Raw genomic sequence first — 23,417 nt, 5'->3', positions numbered from 1 at the left:
ATCTGCTGTATAAAAAGATATAAGACTAGCAGATTTTTGTCCGTCTAGCCAATATCTACACCATAGCTTCGCCACTGAACAAAATTTATATTCCAGTTATCTAAAACTTCACCTTTACCTTTTCCGTTTTTGATTTGTGTTATTACACCATGAGTTTTTTATTTTCTATCACTAGGACCAGGATTCGTGTACAAATGCATATTTTTACAACGTCTGTGATGAAAAATGTGCAAAGTTAATCGTGTAGGCCTATATTTTTGCATATTTAAGGTGTTCTTGTATATAATAGACTATTGTGCATAGGCCTAAGGTATATTGTAGCATATTTTCAGGATTTTGTTGCATAGGCTAAATCTCCCAAATCTACTTTTCTGTAAAAAAAAAAAAAAGAAACAAAGATTCTGGACTATTGCATTTATATTTTCTACCATCAAATCCAAAAAAAATTGCTTTAGCCTACTCAATACAGTATGTCTTATTAGGTTTTTTCTGTCTTCCAGTCAACACTGGCTATAATTTAACTATAGGTAAACTATTTTCACACACCTAATATACATAATTATACTCGTAAATTTCTTTATTTCCATAATGAATTGGAACTTTACATGATGCTAGTACAGTCTAGTATATACAGTCACGAAGCTTCAGTTTATGAGGGTACTAGAAACAATAGACTGTGCAGGTACTATTTCGCATTGTCTGTAATGAGGCGATAGTGGCGATCCTAGTGGTTAGCAACTATCTGTGGATGCATATTTACTACGTATTGAGCTTCGTGACTGTATATATTAGACTGTGATGCTAGTCAATTATTTCCCATTATTCTTTCCGTGCTTCGGTATGAAAAATGTAATGACCAAATGCAATCTGAAACGAAAACTTAGTTTCAGAAAACCAGAATAATGAATGGTGTGATGAATACAGAACTGAGCGTTTTCCGAGATAATGGTTTAAGAAATCTAAGATAACAGCATATATTACTGAATATGAATATGAATATGGGCCAGTGTTTACTGATTCTATTTTACAAACTTACGGAACACATAATGTTACTGATTAATTTTCCAACTTCTTTACTGTGTTAATCTTTAGGAATTTACCTGGCGACTAGTTTCTAAGTTTCTTCATTGTCCAAAGCCTAATGGAGATCATCTTCTGGTTTCCAGATAGTCGGTGATATAATATAAGTGTTAAAAGTGTATGTAGAAAAATGAACAAAATGTTAATTCAGAAAAGAAAGACTTTGAAGTTCTTCAGTCCAAGTCAATTACTGCACTGAAAATACATCTACATACCTATACTGTAACTAGCTTTTACTAATATATTGACAACAAAACATTAAAAAAAATAATGAATTTAAATTGCTTTAGTCCAAGTCAATTACTGCACAGAAAATACCGGCACTATGTACATCATGAGTATCATGACGCATTTATATAAGGCACCATAATATTTCTGATAATTCGAATTACAATCCAGAAATTCAATTAATGTATTTGAATATATATCTTATGTTGGATAATTTGAATTTACCACCACATTTTTCAATGTATGAATTCACTTTTACGTTCAATGTGTGTAATATTAAACTCAAAGTGTCATGTGTAAAAAAAAGTCCCAATTGAAGGGCTTAGTGGAAGAAGGGGGTATCCCTCAAAAGTATGTTTTTGAGATATTTAGCATTTTGTTCGATTCTCTGTAACTTAAGGAAAATAATAAGAATCACAAAGTCTTTTGGGTAATGTGTTAGGTAGGTATTGAACTAACTTTCTGCAAATGTAGAGCATAATATCTTGATTATTATTGTTATTGTAGGAAAATTTCACTTATGATATACTATATTTTACAACAAAGAAAGAAACAAACTTTGAAAGGTATTAATCAAAAGACACTTAAATAAGATTCATTTGTTTGTCTGTTGAGTCAACTGTCCGAAGACAGGTCTGAACCTCATAAGTGATACCAACAAGGCACCACTTATGAGGCAACTAGACCAGGAGGTAATGGGTTATGATCATTGTTTTCTACTTCACATCCATTATCTGATTTCAAATTTAAATAAAAATTGTGATGGATTGGAGACATGAACTTTAATATGGACAGTATGTCAGGACACTAAGCAGCTTTGATGAGCATTCCATCGGAGTGCTTTGGTTTCATAACTGTGCTTGCTATACAGGGTGTTAAAAATATCCAATATTTTAGGAGGTGTTAGTATGCATCAAAACAAGAAAATAATGTCTAATAAACATCGGTCCTACAACACATACTTTCTGAACACTTCTTCATAGGAGGTGCCTAATCTAATGTCCACTCATCGCAATGCATTTCTCTGCCCTTTGGCGTAAGGAATCACGCACTCTTTGAAATTGACCTGATTCCTTTATGTGTCCCCATAACAAATGTCTAGGAGATTTAGGTTTGGGGAACGAGCTGGCCAAGGTGTGGAGCTTTCCCGACCACTGCAGTGGTCTTGAAATATCAACGTCAGATGTTCACGCACATTGTGGTGAAAATGTGCTTGTGCGTCATCGTGTATGAACCACATCTGTGTCCCCGTAACCAAAAGTCTAGAGGATTTATGCTTGGGGAATGAGCAGGCCAAAGTATGGGGCTTCCCCGACCATTACAGTGGTCTTGAAATGTCAACGTCAGGTGTTCATGCACATTGTGGTGAAAATGTGCTGGTCCGCCATCGTGTATGAACCACATCTGTAGTCCTGCTGACATGACACATTCTCAAGCAAGGCAGGCAATATATTAATAAGAAAGTCCTAAAAGTCTCTGTGGTAGCACATATGGCCCTATTAATCTTTCACCAAGAATGCCTGCCCATACGTTGATTGAGAATGGGTACTGATGCCTCGTTTCTTCAACTGCATGGGAATTTTCATCAGCCCACACATGCTGATTATGAAAATTCACAACACCATCTCTGCTGAACCCTGCTCATATCCGCAACCAGACTTTTGTTTTCAGTATTCCTTGCGACGTATCATTATTCCATGCCAAAGGTGTCAACTACAGTATGATTTTCTGGTAGTCTGCTGTATTGTAGGGCAGAGAAATGCATTGCCATGAATGGACGTCACATTGAGCACCTCTTATGAACAAGTGTGTGTTGTAGGACCCATATTTATTCGACATTATTTTCTTATTTTGATGCATACTATCACCTCCTAAAATATTGGATACTTTTTAACATCCTGTATTTGGTGGCTTTTCTTTTCCTGTATGTTAGTGAACACTTTAGCAGACATTACTTTGTCTGTGCGTGTAATATATTCTTGTCCACTGTTTCGTGCCTTCTGTCTGTTGTTGTCTTTCCATTTTATGGATTTCTTTTCCTCTTTTTGCTATTATTTGTCTTATTTTCACCATTTCGTCACTTACAAAAACATTAGTACGGTCAACATCCGCCATGTTCCTTGGAAACTTATTGTATCAAAGCAGTATTCTCCCATTGGTCAGTTAGGTAAACAGCTGGCCAATCAGAACCAAGGTTTCAAGGAACTGTGGGATACCTCCTTATTCCATTCAGAATTTTGATACAACTTACAAAGCCCTTTCATATGTTCATATTTACTTTAAAATGAGACTATCCCTTACTTAAATAGCACATTAAACTAACAGTAGATGGACTCAGCTTTCATAATATGGACTTAGTTCATTTTTTACCAAAATGTGGGATACCCCCTTATTCCACTAACCCCTTCAATTGTCACGAATTCCAAATTAGTGGGATTTCACTGTACTTCCATTGTAAATACTTGTACAGATATATGGTATATATTCAATAAAGAAATAAAGGAAAATTAATAATAATTAGGTAATAATACAACTCATAACTTAAATTGCATTCACTTTATGTCACTCTCAATCATATTTACAAGAACTAATACCTTAAAAATCTAAATATCACATTAACACTAAACTGAGAGCATAAACGTTTCATGCAGTTTACAGTTCTATGAATCCTGTGTCATTTATTTTAGGAAACTTGTAAAAATGTTTCTAATAGTGTACTTGTTAATTAGATCGACACATATACATCGTAACCAATCTGACAACCAGTCAACTTGGAGCAGTATTTTAGCCCGAAGTTCTGAAACACAAGTGAAACAAACATAATTACAGTAGGTACCGGTACCATACCAACTTCATTGAGAATTTCTGGGCATTTTCTTTGAAATCATTTAACCAGACATGACGCGATCAGGCAATAACAGTGCAATTATTTTTTTCAGAGAATCCTCTCATTTCAGGTTTGGAAGCTAACATGCATGAAATCGACTAAATGGGACCATCAGCTCGAAATGCATTCTAAAGTCTCAGAAATTACCCACTGCTCTGCTGGATTGGATTGTATACTCTTAGCAAGATGTAATGCATAGAGTACATAATATAAATAATCCATGTTGAATCTTTCGTACACTACTTTTAACACTTGAATATACTGTAAATAATTGATTAAATGGCGATCTTATTCGTGTTAATTGTCTAAGCATGTGTAAGCATCTGAGAGTAGGCTCTGAGGATGGTGTGAAGAAGCACCGAAACAGCTGTAACCCGCACATGCTTACACAATTAACACGAGTAAGATAGCCATTTAATTAATAAAACATGGTGGCAGAGCTTTATGGAAACATATCTATAATTTGATTCTTGATATTTGGCAGCTTGAACAAATGCCTAATGATTGGAATATAGCCATTATATGTCCTATACACAAAAAAGGCAGTAAATTGGAATGTAATAACTATAGAGGAATCTCACTTTTAAATGTCACCTATAAAATTTTTACCAATATTTTATCTAAATATATTGAACCATACGCTGAATCAGCTCTTGGCAATTACCAATGTGGCTTTCGTAAAGGAAGATCCACGACTGATCAGATTTTTTCGTTACGTATGATTTTAGAGAAATTTTATGAATTTAACTTACTGTTACACCAGTTGTATATTGATTTTAAACAAGCATTTGATACAATAAATAGGAATTATATATTTGATGCAATGGCAGAATTTGGAATCCCTAGAAAGTTAATTGCCTTAACCAAAATGACCTTAATGAATACACAAAATAAAGTTAAAATACAGAATAAATTATCAGAAAAGTTCATAACTCATAATGGAATTAGACAGGGTGACTCCTTATCAACACTCTTATTTAATATTGGTCTAGAGCGAGTTATTAGAAAGATTGCCATTAATCCAGGGGGAACCATATTTAATAGAATGTTTCAATACTTTGCTTTTGCTGATGATGTAGTTGTATTTGCATGGAATGTGTCATCCTTAGATGATGTCCTCAAACAGATACATAAAGAGACAAATGCTTCAAATTTAAATATTAACAGAACAAAAACAAAGTATATGAATAACATAACCACGAGAGACAATAATGTAAAAACTGTTGTCTTAAATGAGGTTACTTTTGAGTAAGTGTCAAGGTTCCGATATCTCGGCTTGATAGTCACCGAGGATAACAACATATTAACTGAGATCAAGGATAAAATAGCCATTGGTAATCGATGCCTCAGAGCATTAGATAAAATTATAAGAACCAGATATATCTAAAAAAAAATGAAGGTGAGGATTTATAAAACAATTATTAAACCTACGGTGACTTTTGGAAGCGAAACCTGGACTCTACCTGAACGAGCAATAACCATCTTAAATACGTGGGAAAGGAAAATTTTAAGAAAAATTTATGGCCCTATTTATGATAAGGGAGAGTGGAGAATTAGGACCAATTCTGAACTACAAAAACTATATAAAGATCCAAGTATTGTCACTGATATAAAAATTAGACGGCTGGAGTGGCTGGGCCACATTATCAGAATGGACAATAATAATATTCCTAAAAGATTACTAGATGCCACGCTAAGTGGTAAAAGAAGAGCAGGAAGAACTAAACTACGATGGTTGGATGATGTTCAGGATGATCTAGTTAAAGCAGGAATTAAGAGATGGAGACGGAAAGCCCTAGAGAGGGAAGATTGGGAGGCAATTCTTAAGGAGGTCAAGGCTAAACTAAACGGGCTGTATGACCACAGATGATGATGATGATGATGATGATGAAGATAGCCATTTAATCAATTATTTATTATGTTAAATAACAAAAATTGAATTAAATATTTGACAAGGTACTATTTATTTATTCATTCATTCATTCATTCATTCATTCATTCATTCATTCAAGTGTTCTGCCCAAGGGTAAGTCTTTCACTGCAACCCAGAATTCTCCAATCTTTCCAATTTTCTGCCTTCCTCTTAGTCTCCGCATATGATCCATGTATCTTAATGTTCTCTATCATCTGATATCTTCTGCTCTGAACTTTTCATCCATTCACTATTCTTTCCAATCCATCTTTCATTAGGCAGTTTCTTCTTAACTAGTGGCCGAACCAATTTCTTTTTCTCTTCCTGATCAGTTTCAGCATTATTCTTTCTTCACCCACTTTTTCTAGCACAACTTCATTTCTTATTCTGTCTGCCAATTTCACACGCTCCATTCTTCTCCATATCCATATTTCAAATGCTTCTAGTCATTTCTCTTCACTTCATGGTAATGTCCATGTTTCTTCCCCATAGAATGACACACAAAGCATTTCACCAGTATTTTCCTTAAGTTAGTTATTTTTCCTGATGTCCGCAGAAGATGCTTCTTTTCTATAAAATGCCTTCTTTGCCATTGGTGTCCTCCTTTTGACTTCCTGCCAACAGCTCACGTTACTACCTGTAGCACACTTCAAGTATATTTGAAACTGTCCACTTGTTCCACTCCCTCATAGGAAAGACTGTAGAATGCTGGGTTTGCAGTGAAAGACCTGCCCTTGGGCAGAACACAATGGATGAATGTAGCTTAGTGCAAAAAAAAAAAAAAAAAAGATCGCCAGGGCGGTGACATGAGAAGTATGATTTGTTGTGGCTGCATTACAAGCTAGTCAAATTTCTTACAAACATCATGTAAATGCACACACTAAATTCATTCCAAGTTCTGATAACAATAGAGAGGACGAACTTTTCACTTACAACAGAAACTGTAAGTAATCTGAATGTAAATAGCAGTGTCACTATACCTATCATGACAATTTCTTTAAATATCGTGAAGATTAGGAAACAAAAAATAATCATATTAATACCGGTACCTATCTAAAATATTTTCCTTCCGTCTAGTGATATTTTAGGCAAATGTCCACAATGCCAAAATGTCAGTTATGTCCGAAAGATAAAACAATTCAAACTGAAAATGAAGACGATGCTCAGAAACTAATAACATACTTTAAAGAGCAGAAACTGGAATTTTATACATTTGGCTCAGGAATGCACAAAGTACCTAGATAATTTGTATAAACAAAAGCCGCCCTAAATAAGGGTTCGATACATCGGCCTACTAATCAATTCATAAAGAATAATAAGTAAACAAAACAATTTTGTGACACTTGGAAAGAAAAAGAAAAAACATTAAGATAAGAAAACGTAGGAAATCATTTACAACAAAAATTTTGTTGGGTACAAATGATTACTAATTATAACTAAGGATGATTTTAACACGTGAGATCCTATGGCATCAATCGTTGCATCAGAAATTTTGTATTGTATAAGTTGATTTAAAGTTTCACGTGGGATCGTGCCACAGGCACCGAACATGAGCCCAAAAACTGTCCAATGTGTAATGTAGTATTGTGCTCCAAGATGCTGACAACAAGGCTCATATATGACTTGTTTTTCACGACACACCTCTTGTGGCTGTTGCTCATGCATCTCAAAATGGATTGTGGGATCAAGAATGACATCCTTATCCTTCTGCCGATCAATTATGATGATATCAGCCCGTCTAGTAGAGCCATCAGAAGAGACGCAACCAACCTCCTCATAAACCTCATAGGAAGCATTCTGACGGATTGAAGCTGTGATGAGAGAACGAACCGTATTATGTCTGTTGATTCGGAGCAATTCTCCATGATGGCAGAAACCCAAGACGTGAGGAAGCGTTTCTTGCTTGTCGCATCTTCTGCAACGGGTTGAGTCAAGAGTTCTACTAGGGAGAGTACGTACAGGTATTGTATTACAGTTCATCTAAATGGCTTGCGTCCACTGACTGCTCGAAAGTCCCTTTTTGGTTGAGATCCACGAATTACCTTTCTTCCAGTGAGAATAGAAAACAACTCCCAAACCTTTACTTTTCAATTTGCTCCATTGATGAAAAGAATCTTCACGCAATGCTTTTCTTAGTTTTTGAGAAGAAAAACGTTCAGAGCAATCGAAGGTAATTGGTAATTGTTTGATGCAATGTTCAATTTCGTTTGGAAGATTTCGAGTGGCTGCTACATGAGGGTTGTCAACGTGTAAAAGTCTTTGACAAATATTTAAGTGCTGAAGGTAAGTTGTCATGAGAAATTTGCCTATAGATATGCCAACTGATGATAATGTGCACAGTTTATGGCAACTAAAATATCCATTCAAAATTGAGACGAAAACAGCAATAAAGGATGATTAGAAGGAATCAAAATATGATAGAACTACTGCCACTCTGGTAGTTACTGTATATGATGCACAGTACCAAATATCTAGCTCTGGCTTAACACAACTCAAAGGATTGTACACGGTGTTCTGTTCAAACCTCCCACATTTTAATTAATCATTGCTAACAAAATATACCAAATTATGGAATGCGAGTGGTACTAAAAGAAAGGGAAACCACAGTGAGAAACTCGAAATATTTTTATTTAATGAATTTGAAGTTGATTTTCCACTTACTATGCTGCGTCACAATCGCATAAAGCAAAATGGCGAGTCCACAGCAGCGTGCACAATCTGTATTCTGGTATGCAGAGACAAAATCAATCATTGCAGTGCAAAGTAATTACTGGAGAGAGTAATGGAAGAGATGCACCAGATGGAAAAACGCTGAACTGTCGGGATGCTTGGCTAATTTATTTACACAGGCTTCTTTGATACCCTGCTAGAATTTCTTCCACCTTCTCTTCTGAAACTATAGAGTTCAATGTCTGAAACACATCGAAGAGAATCTGCGGATTGTATTTTAACAGTTCCAGTCGCCAGAAACTTCTCACACGAAGCCTTAATGGTTAATTGTGGCCACGATGGTTAATGTAGTGACGTCATCGAAGCGCTCTATGTCATGCAAGTGTTACAGTAAGAGCCGCGCTATTCCACTCAGGGAATGAGTTTAGTAAAATGAAAAATCTTAAGTAAATGTTTCGTAATTTAATAAAAAATTATTATTCATACATAAATGGGGATATTAATAAATTCGGGAGTACAAAGACAGAAATAGTTAATTCAACATAGTATAATTCGTAAGTACTTAACTATGGTGTTAATTTCCAAATTAATGCAATAATTCTTTGTAATGACATCCATTACAATTTCACACAACTCATTGGCGTCATATTGATGTGTGAATCATTTCGACTGTCATTTGTATTGTTGCTTCGAGACTAGGTTTCATGGAATGACGAAGCAATGATGTAATATGTAATTAACGAGAAAGTTTCGTCTTGATTGATTTACGTGAGAGGACTATAAAGACAGAAATGAAAAAAAGAAAAACTTTTATTTCAAATTCCAAACATTCTTACAATCCCAACCATGCTCAATAACAATAACGAACAGCATAAACTTTTCACGCAATTATAGGAATTCGATTAATTCCCTGTCACTTTTAATTAAAAAATCTATTTTCGATAACTATATTTTCAATATAAGCACATTTAATTTTCGCGTTAGTTCTTTTAATTTTCGCACTATTATTCAGTACAACGAGATGTTATAACATAGAAGATAATAAAACAAAATTATTAATTGGAATATAATTCCCATTTACCTACTTTTAAAAATATCATGTTGGCAATTAAAACAAAATATTAAAAATTACATTGTTGGATTGTTATTCTGTTTCCATATAAATTACAGACTAAAATTTCACTTCATTTCGGTATAAAATTGACAAAATTATTACGTTAATAATTGAATATTGCTAATCATATACTTAAAAATGGTAAGTTAATTTTAATTTTGTATGTTATTAATTATGTTGAGATTGGGTGTAATGCATTTCCAATACAAATCTCATGTTAATATTTTGTCCATTATTTCAGCGTGAGTGTATATCTGTTCATATTGGTCAGGCTGGTGTACAAATGGGACAGAGTTGTTGGCACTTATATTGCATAGAGCATGGTATTCTACCTGACGGACTCACTGACAAGAAACCATGCTCAGATGACAATTTTAATTCCTTCTTTTCTGAAGTTGGTTCAGGAAAATACGTACCTCGTTCGATCATGGTTGATCTAGAACCAACTGTTATAGGTATGTGACTGACGTAGTAGCACACAGTTCTATAGAAGTAGGTTATGTATTACAAGTTCTTTCTATCATATTTTTATAGAAAATTATCATCTTTTATTCAATATTTTTGGTATAATTTCAGCTTTCTATTGTTATTCCTTTCGAAAAGTAAACTGAGTTAGAATGGTACCAGTAGTGAGAAAGAATTCATTTTATGGGACAAGTTACCTGGTTGGGATTTTTTTCCGGGATTTTCCCTCAACCAATTGAAGCAGAATTGCTGGGTAACTTTAGGCATTGGGCCTCGGACTCATTTCGCCATCATTAATTTACATATCATCATCATCATCATCATCATCATCATCATCATCATCATCCATACTTTAGCCCAGGTTAAGTTCACAAGAATAGGAGTGATAAGCACAATAAGCCTCAGGCTGCAGAGTAAGCCTTCGCATCCCTCCATACAAGGAAAAAAATTTGTAGCAATGAATATGAAAGCATATGTATCTAGTACCTGGAAGATTCGTTACAATGTTAGATTTCGTAAATTACTATGTTTTAGTTGTTTCGTAAAAATCAACACCAGGAAGTACTGCATGATAATAACGGTTAAATTTATAGTTTTAAATACAACTTTCAAAATAATTCACGAGCAAACGACTTACGTACAACATACAAAAAGCTATTATTCGCTAAATAATTACAAAACTGTATTTAGATTTAAGTCAATATTTAATTCTAAGAAGTACAGCGAAGCGCGCAGGTATGGCTAGTTATTAATAAAATTTATACTTAACAGATAAACCATCTTTGGGATGGATACTGAATATTCGGGACAGGGGTTCAAATTCCATCCCCCAACAGTTTCTCAACTGTAATATTTAATTTTCTTTATTCATTTGTTATGTTACAATTTTCATTAATTTAATGGTTTCCCTACATCTCAATACTGCAGTTATTTTCTAATAATATTGTTATTATTTTATCAATATTGTATGTTCATTCATAATATGACATTGAGTGTAATTTTAATAAATTACATAGTGTTAATTCGTATTAATATATAGCTTTTAAAAATAAATGTCATACCGGTAATCAATTTTTTCATAATTTAACCTTTTTGTTGATTTTGTATATTTCATAATATTCTGACTGCATAACACTCTTTATTGTCTGTATTCCCCAGTAGCATTTTTGTGGAGTTAAAAATGTTACAGACTTCTATGATGTGTAATATGACTTTCAATAATGTACAATCGTATACTTCACTTAGTGTAGAAAACATATTGATGGAATAACAGTCTATGTTGCCAGTCCGATAGTAAATTTATGAGCGGAATTACGATGTAACATTTTTGTTCCTCCTGCACAATTATCAGATTGTAACATAGACCTTTATTCGGACCAACGTTTCAATTGTAGAATTTCAGTCGTGACAGGGTTTAATGCATTGCATCAATACAATTTTAAATTTTATTTACAGACGAGGTGCGGAATGGCACGTACAAGAAATTGTTCCATCCCCAGCAGCTCATCAGTGGAGAAGAGGATGCTGCAAACAACTTCGCGCGAGGGCGGTACACGATGGGTGCCCAACTGATAGAGGAAGTAATGAACCGTATCAGGTGCATGGCAGAAAACTGTACCGGTCTTATGGGCTTTATAGTTTTCCACTCCTTCGGTGGTGGCACAGGTTCTGGCTTCACGTCGCTCCTTATGGATGAGCTCTCCCACATGTACAGCAAGAAAAGTAAACTTGAATTCGCTGTCTACCCGGCTCCTAAGGTGAGAGACGTCTGAGATTTATTTGGTTTCACGGTGACTAGCTTTTGGAGAGAAATTTGAGGTTTTCAACGCTCTCATTTTTCGTTGTGTTTTATGTGTCCTGTGTAACGATCCAGCAGAAATGAATGAAGATCACTTGAAGACCTGTGAAGCATTAAGATCAGGAAGAAACTACAGTTCAAAAGTATTGGAAAGCACGACTGCTAATGGCTTCATTGCCACATGCAAGGCACTAGACAACAACAACAACAACAACAACAACAACAACATTTTTCGTTGCCTGATTGCGTTATCTGGTTCTGTCACCCGGATATTTCTAGGAAAATATTTGCGTCAAAAGCATATCTATTATAGGCCTACATTTGTCAGCTACGAAGGTGGCACGATTCAGAAGGCTTCTGGGCATAATCACATTATATCGCGAGTCTGTCTGTTTTAGCCAGTTACTAAGCGCTGAAATAACTAAGTTGATTGTAAGCTGGTTAGAGGCCTTCAATAAAACGCATCTTATCTTATCTATGAAAATAACGTCGCTTTTGAGTGATTTCATTTTATTAAACAAATAAAATTTAAACTAATGAAAATAGTCTGAACCAATAATAAAATAATTCTACTGATTTGAATAAATCTGTGTCCAGATATAGGGTAAAGATGATTAGTCCTCGAGATCATTGATAGTATATGCGCAGGAGCACTCTAAATTGGGTGGCCACAGTGCTTGACAGTTACTATAATCATCACCGTCGCCTATTATTCTATCATAAAGGGAAATAAATTCCGCCAGAAAGGTGATCACATATGAGAAGTGAAATTAAGCTGTAATATACTAACAGAAACCTGAAAAAAGAATTAAGGCATATCAAAGGTATTGGAAGGCACACACCAACGACTGCTTCCAGATATTTTAATCGCTTGTACTTTCAAAAGACAAATAGATCCCTTTGATGTTATAGTCCATTTTTTCAACACAAGATTATTTTCTATATTTAATGTAACATTTTAGCCATGATCACATTTATATCAGACCGGCCATTCCCATGTTATGAAATGACAGCATAAATGAGAAGAATTACCAGATATTCTATCACCGAGAAGACATTTTTTGGTAATGACCACTAAATGTAAGTACAATTGAGGCGTGTAGTTACAAAATCAGATACATCACTTTTTTTTAAATGAGTTAATGTTATATTTCATATCTTCATATGGTTCTACAACCGCTATAGGACTGTTATGCTCCAAAGCCAGATACATCACATGGATTTGTATGGTGAAAAATAGTATTAGTTGCAAATCCCTGGTTCCTTGCAAACGTTTTTCCTTCATACTGAAAAATTATGTTTCAGTGATTTTGCATTTAAACGCCTCAATAATTGCTCCATGCAATTCCTTTTTTTATTTTGAGTTTTAAGATATTGTATAAAAGTACCAGGTCTCTTGGATTCTTGCCTTTTACAAAAAATATGACTGTACAAATTGAAGTATAAATAGGTAATATTATAGGAAATTTATTAATAAGACCATCAAAAACGAAGATATTTGTTTGAAGTTATCATGCTATTCCATAAGGGTTATAACGCGACTTCTTTTGGAGTCGCTAGATGGCAACATAATGAAACTGACAACAGTTGTTGCTTTTGAAATTCACTAGGCTGATAATCTGTTATATAAATGTTATGTTTTATTTAACGATGCACGCAACTACCGAGGTTATATCAGCGTCGCTGGTGTGCCGGAATTTTGTCCCGCAGGAGTTCTTTTACATGCCATTAAATCTAATGACATGAGCCTATACTGACATGAACCTATCGCATTTAAGCACATTTATATGCCATCGACCTGGCCCAGGATCGAACCTACAACCTCGAGCATAGAAGGCCATAGCTATACCAATTGGTCAACCAGGCCGACTCTGTTATATAATATGTGATCAGGAATTTTAGAAACAAATTTAATGTTTCTTTAAACTGTGTATATTATAATTCTTTAATGTGATTAGATTTTGTCTTGTTCCCCAGATTTCTACAGCCGTTGTGGAGCCTTACAACGCAATACTCACTACCCATACTACACTCACGGATTCTGATTGCGCCTTTATGGTAGACAATGAAGCGATTTATGACATCTGTCGCCGGAAACTGGACATCGAACGTCCGACATATGTAAACCTGAACCAACTGACGAGTCAAGTTGTGTCATCAATTACAGCGTCCCTCCGGTTCGATGGTGCACTTAATGTCGACCTTACGGAATTTCAGACGAATCTGGTACCCTATCCAAGAATACATTTTCCACTAACTACTTATGCTCCTGTTGTGTCTTCAGAGAAGGCTTACCACCGCACACTAACTGTTTCTGAACTCACCTCCGAGTGTTTCGAGCCTAGTAATCAGTTGGTCAAATGCGATCCAACGAAAGGAAAATATATGGCTTGCTGCCTTCTGTATAGAGGAGACATCGTCCCGAAAGATGTCAACGTTGCCATTTCCAGCATCAAGCAGAAACACAACGTCCATTTTGTGGACTGGTGTCCTACAGGTTTTAAGGTTATTATTTGTTTTATTCTTTTCAGCTTAAGTTGGTTGTTGCTAAATACATTTATTTTTTTTTCTTATCACATTTAAGTGTTCAGCCGTAGCTTAGTTAGCTATGTTAGTGAAGATCTCTAGAAAGTATGGCTGAAATTCGAAGCCGGTCTAATACTATGAGACTCATTCTAAGTACACCATGTCCCGCTTAGAAGGATCGAGAAATAAATGCTCACCATATAAAATCAGATGAAGATATTGTTTTGATTTACATCTGACAAGATGCAGAAACTGTTCAAGTTTATGCACCAATGGTTTAAAAACAGTTGCATGTTAATATGCATGCGCACTAACGTTTATCGTAGAAACAAGCTTGACGCCACTCAGTAGAACATTCCGTCATTGGACCATTCTCCTTCATCGAGGCGACAATAAAAGGGAATATGTATCTGGACATGTGGAGAACTTTTGTTGTTGATCAACTCCCCCAGGATCGGTTTTTCAGCAACAAGGAGAACCCTTGCCTGGCCACCTAGGTCACTCAACTTAATGCCTATTGACCTCTTTCTGGGACTTTATGACGAATGTTGTGTACCAACGTGGTATAGTTGACACTTTGGAAAAACTGAGACAACGCATTATAAATGCAGCCGCGCTAATCACTCCACAAATGTTATGGAACACTTGGATGTCTTCAGGGTAGCTCTAGGTGCACACATCTAGTTGCACTGACCATTCACCGAAACTTAGAGAGATTTTACATAAAATTGTACAAAAAGTTATGTTATGAAACCATTATTTATACTTTAAATTAGCACTTATTTCTCGATCCCTCCAAGCGGGACACGGTGTATTACGTTTCAAATTTACGCAGTGTAATTTTCTCTATGTCTCAACCAAGAATCCTATTCCTTACTTTCCTAGTCGCCTAAAGTGCTGAATATCCGGCTGTATTGTAATTCATATTTTTCCTAGAAAGACCTCATGATCGGGTTGTTAGCCCGAAGCACAACCCCCAATTTGGAGGACCAGGGGTTTGATTTTCCTTTTAGGTAAAAAAAAACCACTACAAAGACCTAGGCTTAGATATTTGGACAATCTGAAGGACCTACAAATTTTAGAAATTTATGTTATCTGGAAAATTGCTTGCCAGGATAGGGTGCAGTGGCATTATATAATCTCAGCAGCGAAGAGATTCCATAGCTTGTAAGCCTTAATAATAATAATAATAATAATAATAATAATAATAATAATAATTTGCTTTATTTATTTATTTACTATTATTTATTGTGCTGTAGAACAGCCAGAGGCCAATAACAGGTCAGCACAAAACATAATTACAAAATAACAAAATTAATAATGACAAAATCACAATAAAGTGCATAAAATAATTATTACACATAAAGATAATAATTACAATTAATGACAATAATGACAATGAATGGACGGAATAAAATGGACGACTAAAGTACATACAATGATGACAATTAAAAATAATCGTAATTGAAAATGAAAGGATAGAATCATAAAAATGAATAAACTACAAAATGATATAAAAGAAAACGAGTATAATATTACAATATCAGGGGTGTATTTTGCGGGCTACCGGGGCTACCGGCGGTAGCCCAAGGAAATTACAAAAGAAAAAGTTTATAATATAACATAATGTAATAATTTTGTATTATTAGTTTTACCATAGTAATTAAAATTAAAGTAATTGTTAGATATATTTTGTGTAATAATAGGGTCAGCGGTAGCCCAAACCCTTTAACCAGTATACGCCTCTGTAACAATACATATTTAAACAAAAGATATAAATTAATAACTGACATAAAACTCCAAAAAAGTTATACTACACATTAAATGGATCCAAGTTCAGTCCATACAAATTAGCATATTTTATACATCTGCAGACCGGAGAGAGAGATTTAGAATTTCTATTGTAAAAAAATGTTGAAATCTTAAACCCTTAGCAGGAATGCGAAGACTTATATTGTTTAGAAAGGATTCATAATCAATATCACCCTTAAGGACTTTACAAAAAATAAATAATCAAGATCTTGACGTCTGGCAAATAAACTACAGCAATTAAAATAATAATAATAATAATAATAATAATAATAATAATAATAATAATAATAATATCTCAAAGATCTACACAACAATATTAATTTATACTTCGTCGAAGTGTGTTGGTTTGAATGTTTTATTTTTTGTGTCGGTTCACAAAAATGGAAAGTGTGGGCAAATAAGAGAAATAATATAATAGAGTACGTGCTTTATATTTTCTCTTTATATGAGATTAGCTCACAACAAATTTTTCCCTATGGTTCACTCAAAGTGTAGCGAACGTGTCTATTGTCATTTTAACATTGCCAGAACTTGCGATTACAAATCAAACAAGTGGTCGCACAGCTCTGTAGTTGCTTTCTATACCAATATATTATAAAGGTAACGTGCAACACGGCTAATCCAAGACATAGACGTATTCTACGTGCCTGTGCATACTTAATTTAGCACAGAATTTTTATACTTCTTTCCTGCCACTAGAGTTCTCTTGAGGACCTTGACCTATTCAATGATCTTCCGCCATATTGATTGGTCCTACGCTACTGTCTCTCCAATTGCTATATCCCAACTACCTCAAATTATCTTGTATACTGTCCAGCCATCTCTACTCCGTTCCATAATGTCTGACAGGAGAAGTAAACATTGCTGGCAGAGGAGGAGAGAAGTGTAACCACAGTCTAGAATATACAGTGCGAAGCTCAATACGTAGTAAATATGCTCCATAGATAGTTGCTAACCACTAGGATCACTAATATTACCTCATTACAGACAATGCGAAATAGTACCTGCACAGTCTATTGTTCCTAGCACCCTCACAACTCAAGTTTCGTGACTGTATATACTAGACTGTGGTATAACTGCTTTGAACCAATGGGAGAGGTCTCATTTCACGCTTGTCTTGAAGTGGTTGGAGATAGAACGCTTCAGACTGACTGCCCAACTTAAAGTCAAGCGTGGAATGAGACCTCTGCCATTGGTTGAAGAGCATTATTATTATTATTATTATTATTATTATTATTATTATTATTATTATTATCAAACACTTCCCCTAAACAGGGATTGCCTAGAAGACAAAGTATACCATTTACAAAACAAAATTTTGAACAGTACATATTAGGGCCTACATGAATAATTTGTTATGAATATAAAAACCGATGCAAGAAAGAGAAAGGAATAAATTACAGTGCAATGTCTTATCTGAGGTGATTTCTTAACAATGTAATCGAACCTTCCAACGCAAGTAAACAAACTTTGGTAATAATTATAGATGATGGCAAATGAAAAGCCTTGCAAAAATCAACAAACTGCTTCGGGATGGACCCTCTTGCTCCGACCATCAAGCCTATTATGTCTATACTTCTCTTTTCCTCTGCCGGCAATATTTACATCTCCTGTCAGACATTATGGAACGAAATATAGTTTTAGATCTTCCTCTGTTTCGATGTCCGACATTTTTATACTAAATCTCATTACTGAATTTAAATACTATTACAGTCACAATCATGCCATGGTATGAAAGAAAAATTTCACAACCTCTAGCGGGAATCGAACCTGCGACTTCCTGTTCTCCAGTCAGGCGCTCTTCCACTGAGCTATCGAGTTCGTCTCACGCCAAAGGCTTGGAATTATCCTTTCATACGGGCGACTCTGTTATAGAGTACTGTCCATAGCGTCAGATCTAGTCAGCACTGCTTATGGCTTGAAAGAATCTTTACAAATATAATCTTCATCGTCACCAAACATCGTAAGATGAAGATTACATTTGTAAATCTCATTACGTTTACATAAATTGCATAATAAATATTGAATTTGAACGAAATTTGACGAGAAATCGCTGTAAATATATAGACAGATACAAAACATTCTGAAAACTATATTTTACATACCAGAGATACCGTGAACGTGTACAGGTATACCAGTGAAAATTTCGAAATTGATTTTTTACAGCACTAAAAAACCTTCTCTTTATTATTTATTTGACGAAAAATTATGAAAAGATAGATATTTGTAGAGTTAATTAAGCGATAAAAAAAATAACACAATACCCTGTATCTTTAATAGGTTGGTATCAACTGTCAGCCTCCTTCTGTGGTACCTAATGGAGACCTGGCTGGAGTTCAGCGCGCGGTGTCCATGTTGTCTAACACAACTGCAATAGCAGAAGCTTGGGCACGACTTAACTATCAATTCAACCTCATGTACAATAAGCGCGCATTCGTGCATTGGTATACTGGTGAAGGCATGGATGAAAGCGAATTTACTGAAGCGAGAGATGATATTGCAGCCCTCGAGATGGACTACCGCGAAGTGGCTGAATCCGAAGAACTACAAGAAGACGAATTCTGATATAATTTCTATGAAATACAATTTTAATTCAATTCTGTTTTGAAACACTCGGAGAATTATGATCAATGAAAAGACACTTCAGAGATATTCCTTACTTATTAGTCCTTAATTCAAAATTTTCATAGCCAATGTTTTTTGCGTTTTACAAAAGGTCATTTCAGAATAAGTGTGGACTTAATTTACTTTCAAGAATTTTAGGACAATGGCATTTCAATTTAAGACAATTCATGAAATTGACTTTTAGAATGACAATTAAGTAGCTTTCGTCTTTGTAATATTGAGTATTTAATTTATCTTCAATGTAACAAATAAATTTAAAACAAGCAAGGGGAGGGAAATGATCGTTTGTCTCTAATTATATCTAGTGCTAAGATAACAGATATAATTTCTATTTGATGTCATTATTGTGGTCCCAATGTTGTGGTTAATTAGGAGAGAATCATCTGAGAACTATGTACTGTAACTTATTTTTGTAATAACTAAAGTGAAACTACTTAAAATTTTCTTGATATTTTTCTCGTAAGCCTACATAACAAAATTATGTTGCATCATCTTAGGTTTCTCATTTTCGTTCTTCTACATCTTCTTCTTTTCATCCACATAAATGGATGTCATATGAATATAATATTATATACAAGGTGTTTAAAAATACGGGGCATAATTTCAGGTATGTATTTCCCACATTTAGACAATCAAAATAGTTCATTACAACATGTGTCCGGAAATGCTTCATTTCCGAGTTATGGCCTTCACAACATTGAAATTCACCGGAACGTTTTTCTTTCCGCAGGTCGTTGTCATTACAGAAGATGTTCAAAATGTCCACCTCCTGCTTGAATACAGACCTCACATCGATGTCTCATTGACCTGCGAACACGATCCCAAACTCCAGGAGTATTGCGTATGTCCTCAGAACATGCCACAATTCGATTCCGAAGGGATTCCAAATCAGGCACTGGAGACGAATAAACTAATGATTTTAAATGGCCCCACAAGTAGAAATCGAGAGGGTTCAGATCAGGTGAGCGTGGAGGCCAAGCAATTGGGCCACCTCTACCTATCCATCGATCAGGAAACCTTCGATCCAAGTACCAGTGAGCCGTACGACTGAAGTGTGCAGGATCGCCATCATGCAAGAAGTGAATGTGTTGACGATTGATCAGTGGAGTGTCTTCTAAAACATGAGGTATGGTGTTTTCCAGGAAGTTTGTGTACGCCTGCCCCGTAAGTCTGTTTACAAGTACATGGGGTCCAACTAATCGATCACCAATGATACCGGCCCACATGTTGAGGGAGAACAGCACCTGGTGATGAGATGGAACAGTTGCACGTGGGTTTTCATAAGCCCATACATGCTGATTGTGGAAATTTGTTATGCCATCTCGTGTGAACTGTGCTTCATCTGTAAATAATACTAAGGCAGGAAAGTTCGGATTTACACCACACTGCTGCAAGAACCACTGACAGAACCTAACTCGTGTAGGGTAATCTGCTGGTGACAGGGCCTGTACACGTTGCAAATGATAAGCATATAATTGATACTCTTTCAACAGTCTCCAGACAGTCGTATGAGGAACATTGACTTGCAATGCTACCCTTCGTGTGCTGATAGAAGCAGTCATGTTCACAGCCTCCAGAATCTCCTCCTGTACTTCTGGAGTTGTAGATCTTGGTCGTCCCCTTCCCAAACCAGGAGAGTTAAATTTTCCATACTCGCACAGACGGTAATGGAGACGTACAAATGTCTTCCGATCTGGACATTGTCGCTGTGGGTACCTCTCCTGGTACAAACGACGAACCAGCGCAGCATTGCCGTCCGCCTTACCGTACATGAAGTGTATCTCTGCCAGCTCTTGAATTGAATACATTTCGCACAGTCTAACGCCTACACAACACTGAATGTAACCTTCGCCTCGGAATGAACTGTCAGAGTGCCCTTTTAATGTCTCCTTTGACGGCAACGACCTGCAGAAAGAAAAACGTTCCGGTGAATTTCAATTTGTGAAGGCCATAACTCGGAAATAAAGCATTTCCGGACACATGTTGTAATGAACTATTTTGATTGTCTACATGTGGGAAATACATACCTGAAATTATGCTCCGTATTTTTTAAACACTCTGTATATTACATTTAGTAATTCCTCAATTATTTTTTTTGCCCAATGGCAGGATTCTTGTCGTTATTCGCCTTCACTCTATGAGCGGCTTATGCAGGACGCTGAAGAACATTTAATATTTTGAGAGGTGGTAGTATTAATCAAAACCAGTGGCAGCTGATGCTTCAAAATTTTGTTCGTTTACTTTCTTACTACAAAATATTAGGCCTATCATGCTGCATTCGTAAAAATTTGCGAAAACTCACCTATTTATTTCCACAATGTTTTCCCAGAAGAGTCTCTTCTTAGTGTCATTAGAGCGTATCCGTTCATAAATGAAAGGAATATCCGCAATGAACTTTCATTTATTTATGGCACTGACGAGTTCAGAAACGTTTCAGGCTGTGTGTCTCTAATGGAATTTTTCAGAGACAATTTGTGTTCAACTTTCAGCGAATGTACAAAATTACTAGAAATTTTACTAACAATCCCTATGACAACTTCAGAGGCTGAAAAGTGTTTTCCTACTCTCCTCCGAACAGAACACGAGGAAAACAGGACAAAGACTTTCTTATTTCACAGCCACATAACCACTGAAACTTCTCGTACCCGTCAGAATTGAATTTTCAGTTAAACGACCTGGTTTTGGTTTTCAAGCACTGCGAAATTTTAAGGTTCGGAATCGATCTACCAAAACGCTTATCTCACACTTCTCTTCTAAGCTGCGCGATGAAAATGGATGTTCTATTAAAGACTGATGTGTATTCATCTTAACTAGGGTCTATTTAATATAGTAGAATAACACAAACAACACAATTTATTAAAACAGCTTCTTACCCGTCACCACAAGCTCTCAACCAACTCGATTCGAGTAACTGCAGTGAAACGGAAAGCATAAACACCAATAAAATACAAGCTCACCCTCTACCCTAAAAAAAACTTGTTTTCGCGCCTAACTGCAGTCGCAGGGCGGGCATGTTCTGTCTTTGATTCATTCATTGTGACTCATCAGTAGCTCTGTGAGCTCTGCGAGCTACTGCCATCTGTTTCCATTTTCAAATCTCGTTTACCTCCCTGTTCGTTTATCAACAACTGAAACTCAACACTGGACAACACCCGAAGAGATACCCAAGATCATGGGTGGACAACTCGCGCTCTCAAACTGTGAACAAACTGTCAGGTAGAACGAACTCTGTGCTAGCTGCAGTGCACTAGGGCCTTGCAACACGAGTGGTTGTTGGTTCGCTTGCGTCTACAGTGATTGGCTGCTTGTAACTGAAGCGGCTGCCTCGGTGTGTGCTTTTTTTTTGCCAAGGTTTTTAGCGCCTTGGGAGTACGAGTTGCCCACCCATGCCCAAGATCAAGCCAGTTTCCATAAGGACGGTCGTTTACTTTGAGCGTATTCCGAATCTCACCGGTGAGCAATCCGATGGCATCACGGTGTTCCGAATTCCACCGATGTCGTCATTGATGCTCCACCAGTGTCGCACTAGTGCCATCAATTTGCAGAGGTGGTGGCAGTCTCCATCAGCCGCCATCAGTGAATCTGATTGGTTCTTGTATAGGGCGGGAATTAGCAGACGAATGACTTCGTGCACTGTTGTGTCATGGCATTGTGTTCTGCTTTAGTTCTGCTGCATTGTTTGTAATGAGCACAACGTAAAAACAATATGTTAATGGCTTATGAGCGAACATGTCAACGGACCAGTTATTACTACCGGTTCAAGAAATAAGTTGTTTATGATCTCTTTTCTTTGAACGAGATGGCAGTACGAAAATTTCGCAAAATTTTGCTAGCGTAGCACAGATAACCACTTACACGGTCGCCATGACAGCATCGATTCTTCCAGCAGTTTTGTTCCTTATTTTCGTTGCAACGTGACGTCATTGATCCCAGATCCCAGATTCGGAATACGCTGTTTGGTAAGTCAACGATGAGGCTCCTACAAACGATTATAGTTGGATGAGAAACTTACTACAGCTGATCATACCAATCGTGTACTTAGACCACAATAATTTAACTTGTATTTTAAACCAAAATATCCGTAAATATTTTTAGGTGTAGCGCAAACTTGCTACAACTTTAAGGAGCCGCGCATGATCAAAACAAGAAAAAGGTCTAATAAACATGGGTACTAAAATTAATATCTTCAGAGATATGTACAGGTAAATAAAAAAAAATGCAAAACGAGTCTTTCAAGATAAGCAATGTAAATCGCACTTTGACACCAGTTATTTCTCTGATACGTCGCAGTCTAAAGGAT

The 23,417-nt window shown here is 36.0% G+C and overlaps 1 protein-coding gene across 2 annotated transcripts in view; it reads left to right on the top strand.

Moving 5' to 3' along the window:
* The window catches only part of LOC138697849 (tubulin alpha-1 chain-like), a 33,623-nt gene extending 14,062 nt beyond the window's left edge, over window positions 1-19,561 (top strand). The window contains exons 1-5 of one of the 2 annotated variants that reach the window (XM_069823416.1): window positions 9,895-10,032; window positions 10,133-10,346; window positions 11,812-12,113; window positions 14,132-14,659; window positions 18,773-19,561. In XM_069823416.1, coding sequence (XP_069679517.1) covers window positions 10,030-10,032; window positions 10,133-10,346; window positions 11,812-12,113; window positions 14,132-14,659; window positions 18,773-19,057 — 1,332 coding nt within the window. In that variant the 5' untranslated portion in view covers window positions 9,895-10,029 and the 3' untranslated portion in view covers window positions 19,058-19,561. Of the gene's footprint in view, window positions 1-9,894; window positions 10,033-10,132; window positions 10,347-11,811; window positions 12,114-14,131; window positions 14,660-18,772 lie in introns of those variants that run through there. The other variant, XM_069823417.1, reaches the window with a different exon arrangement.
* The last annotated feature ends 3,856 nt before the right edge of the window (window positions 19,562-23,417 follow it).

The sequence above is a fragment of the Periplaneta americana genome, chromosome 4, assembly GCF_040183065.1.
Source record: "Periplaneta americana isolate PAMFEO1 chromosome 4, P.americana_PAMFEO1_priV1, whole genome shotgun sequence".
NCBI lineage: Eukaryota > Metazoa > Arthropoda > Insecta > Blattodea > Blattidae > Periplaneta > Periplaneta americana.
Note: the sequence above shows the minus strand (reverse complement) of the source record. Positions and strands in the feature narration are given on the sequence as shown.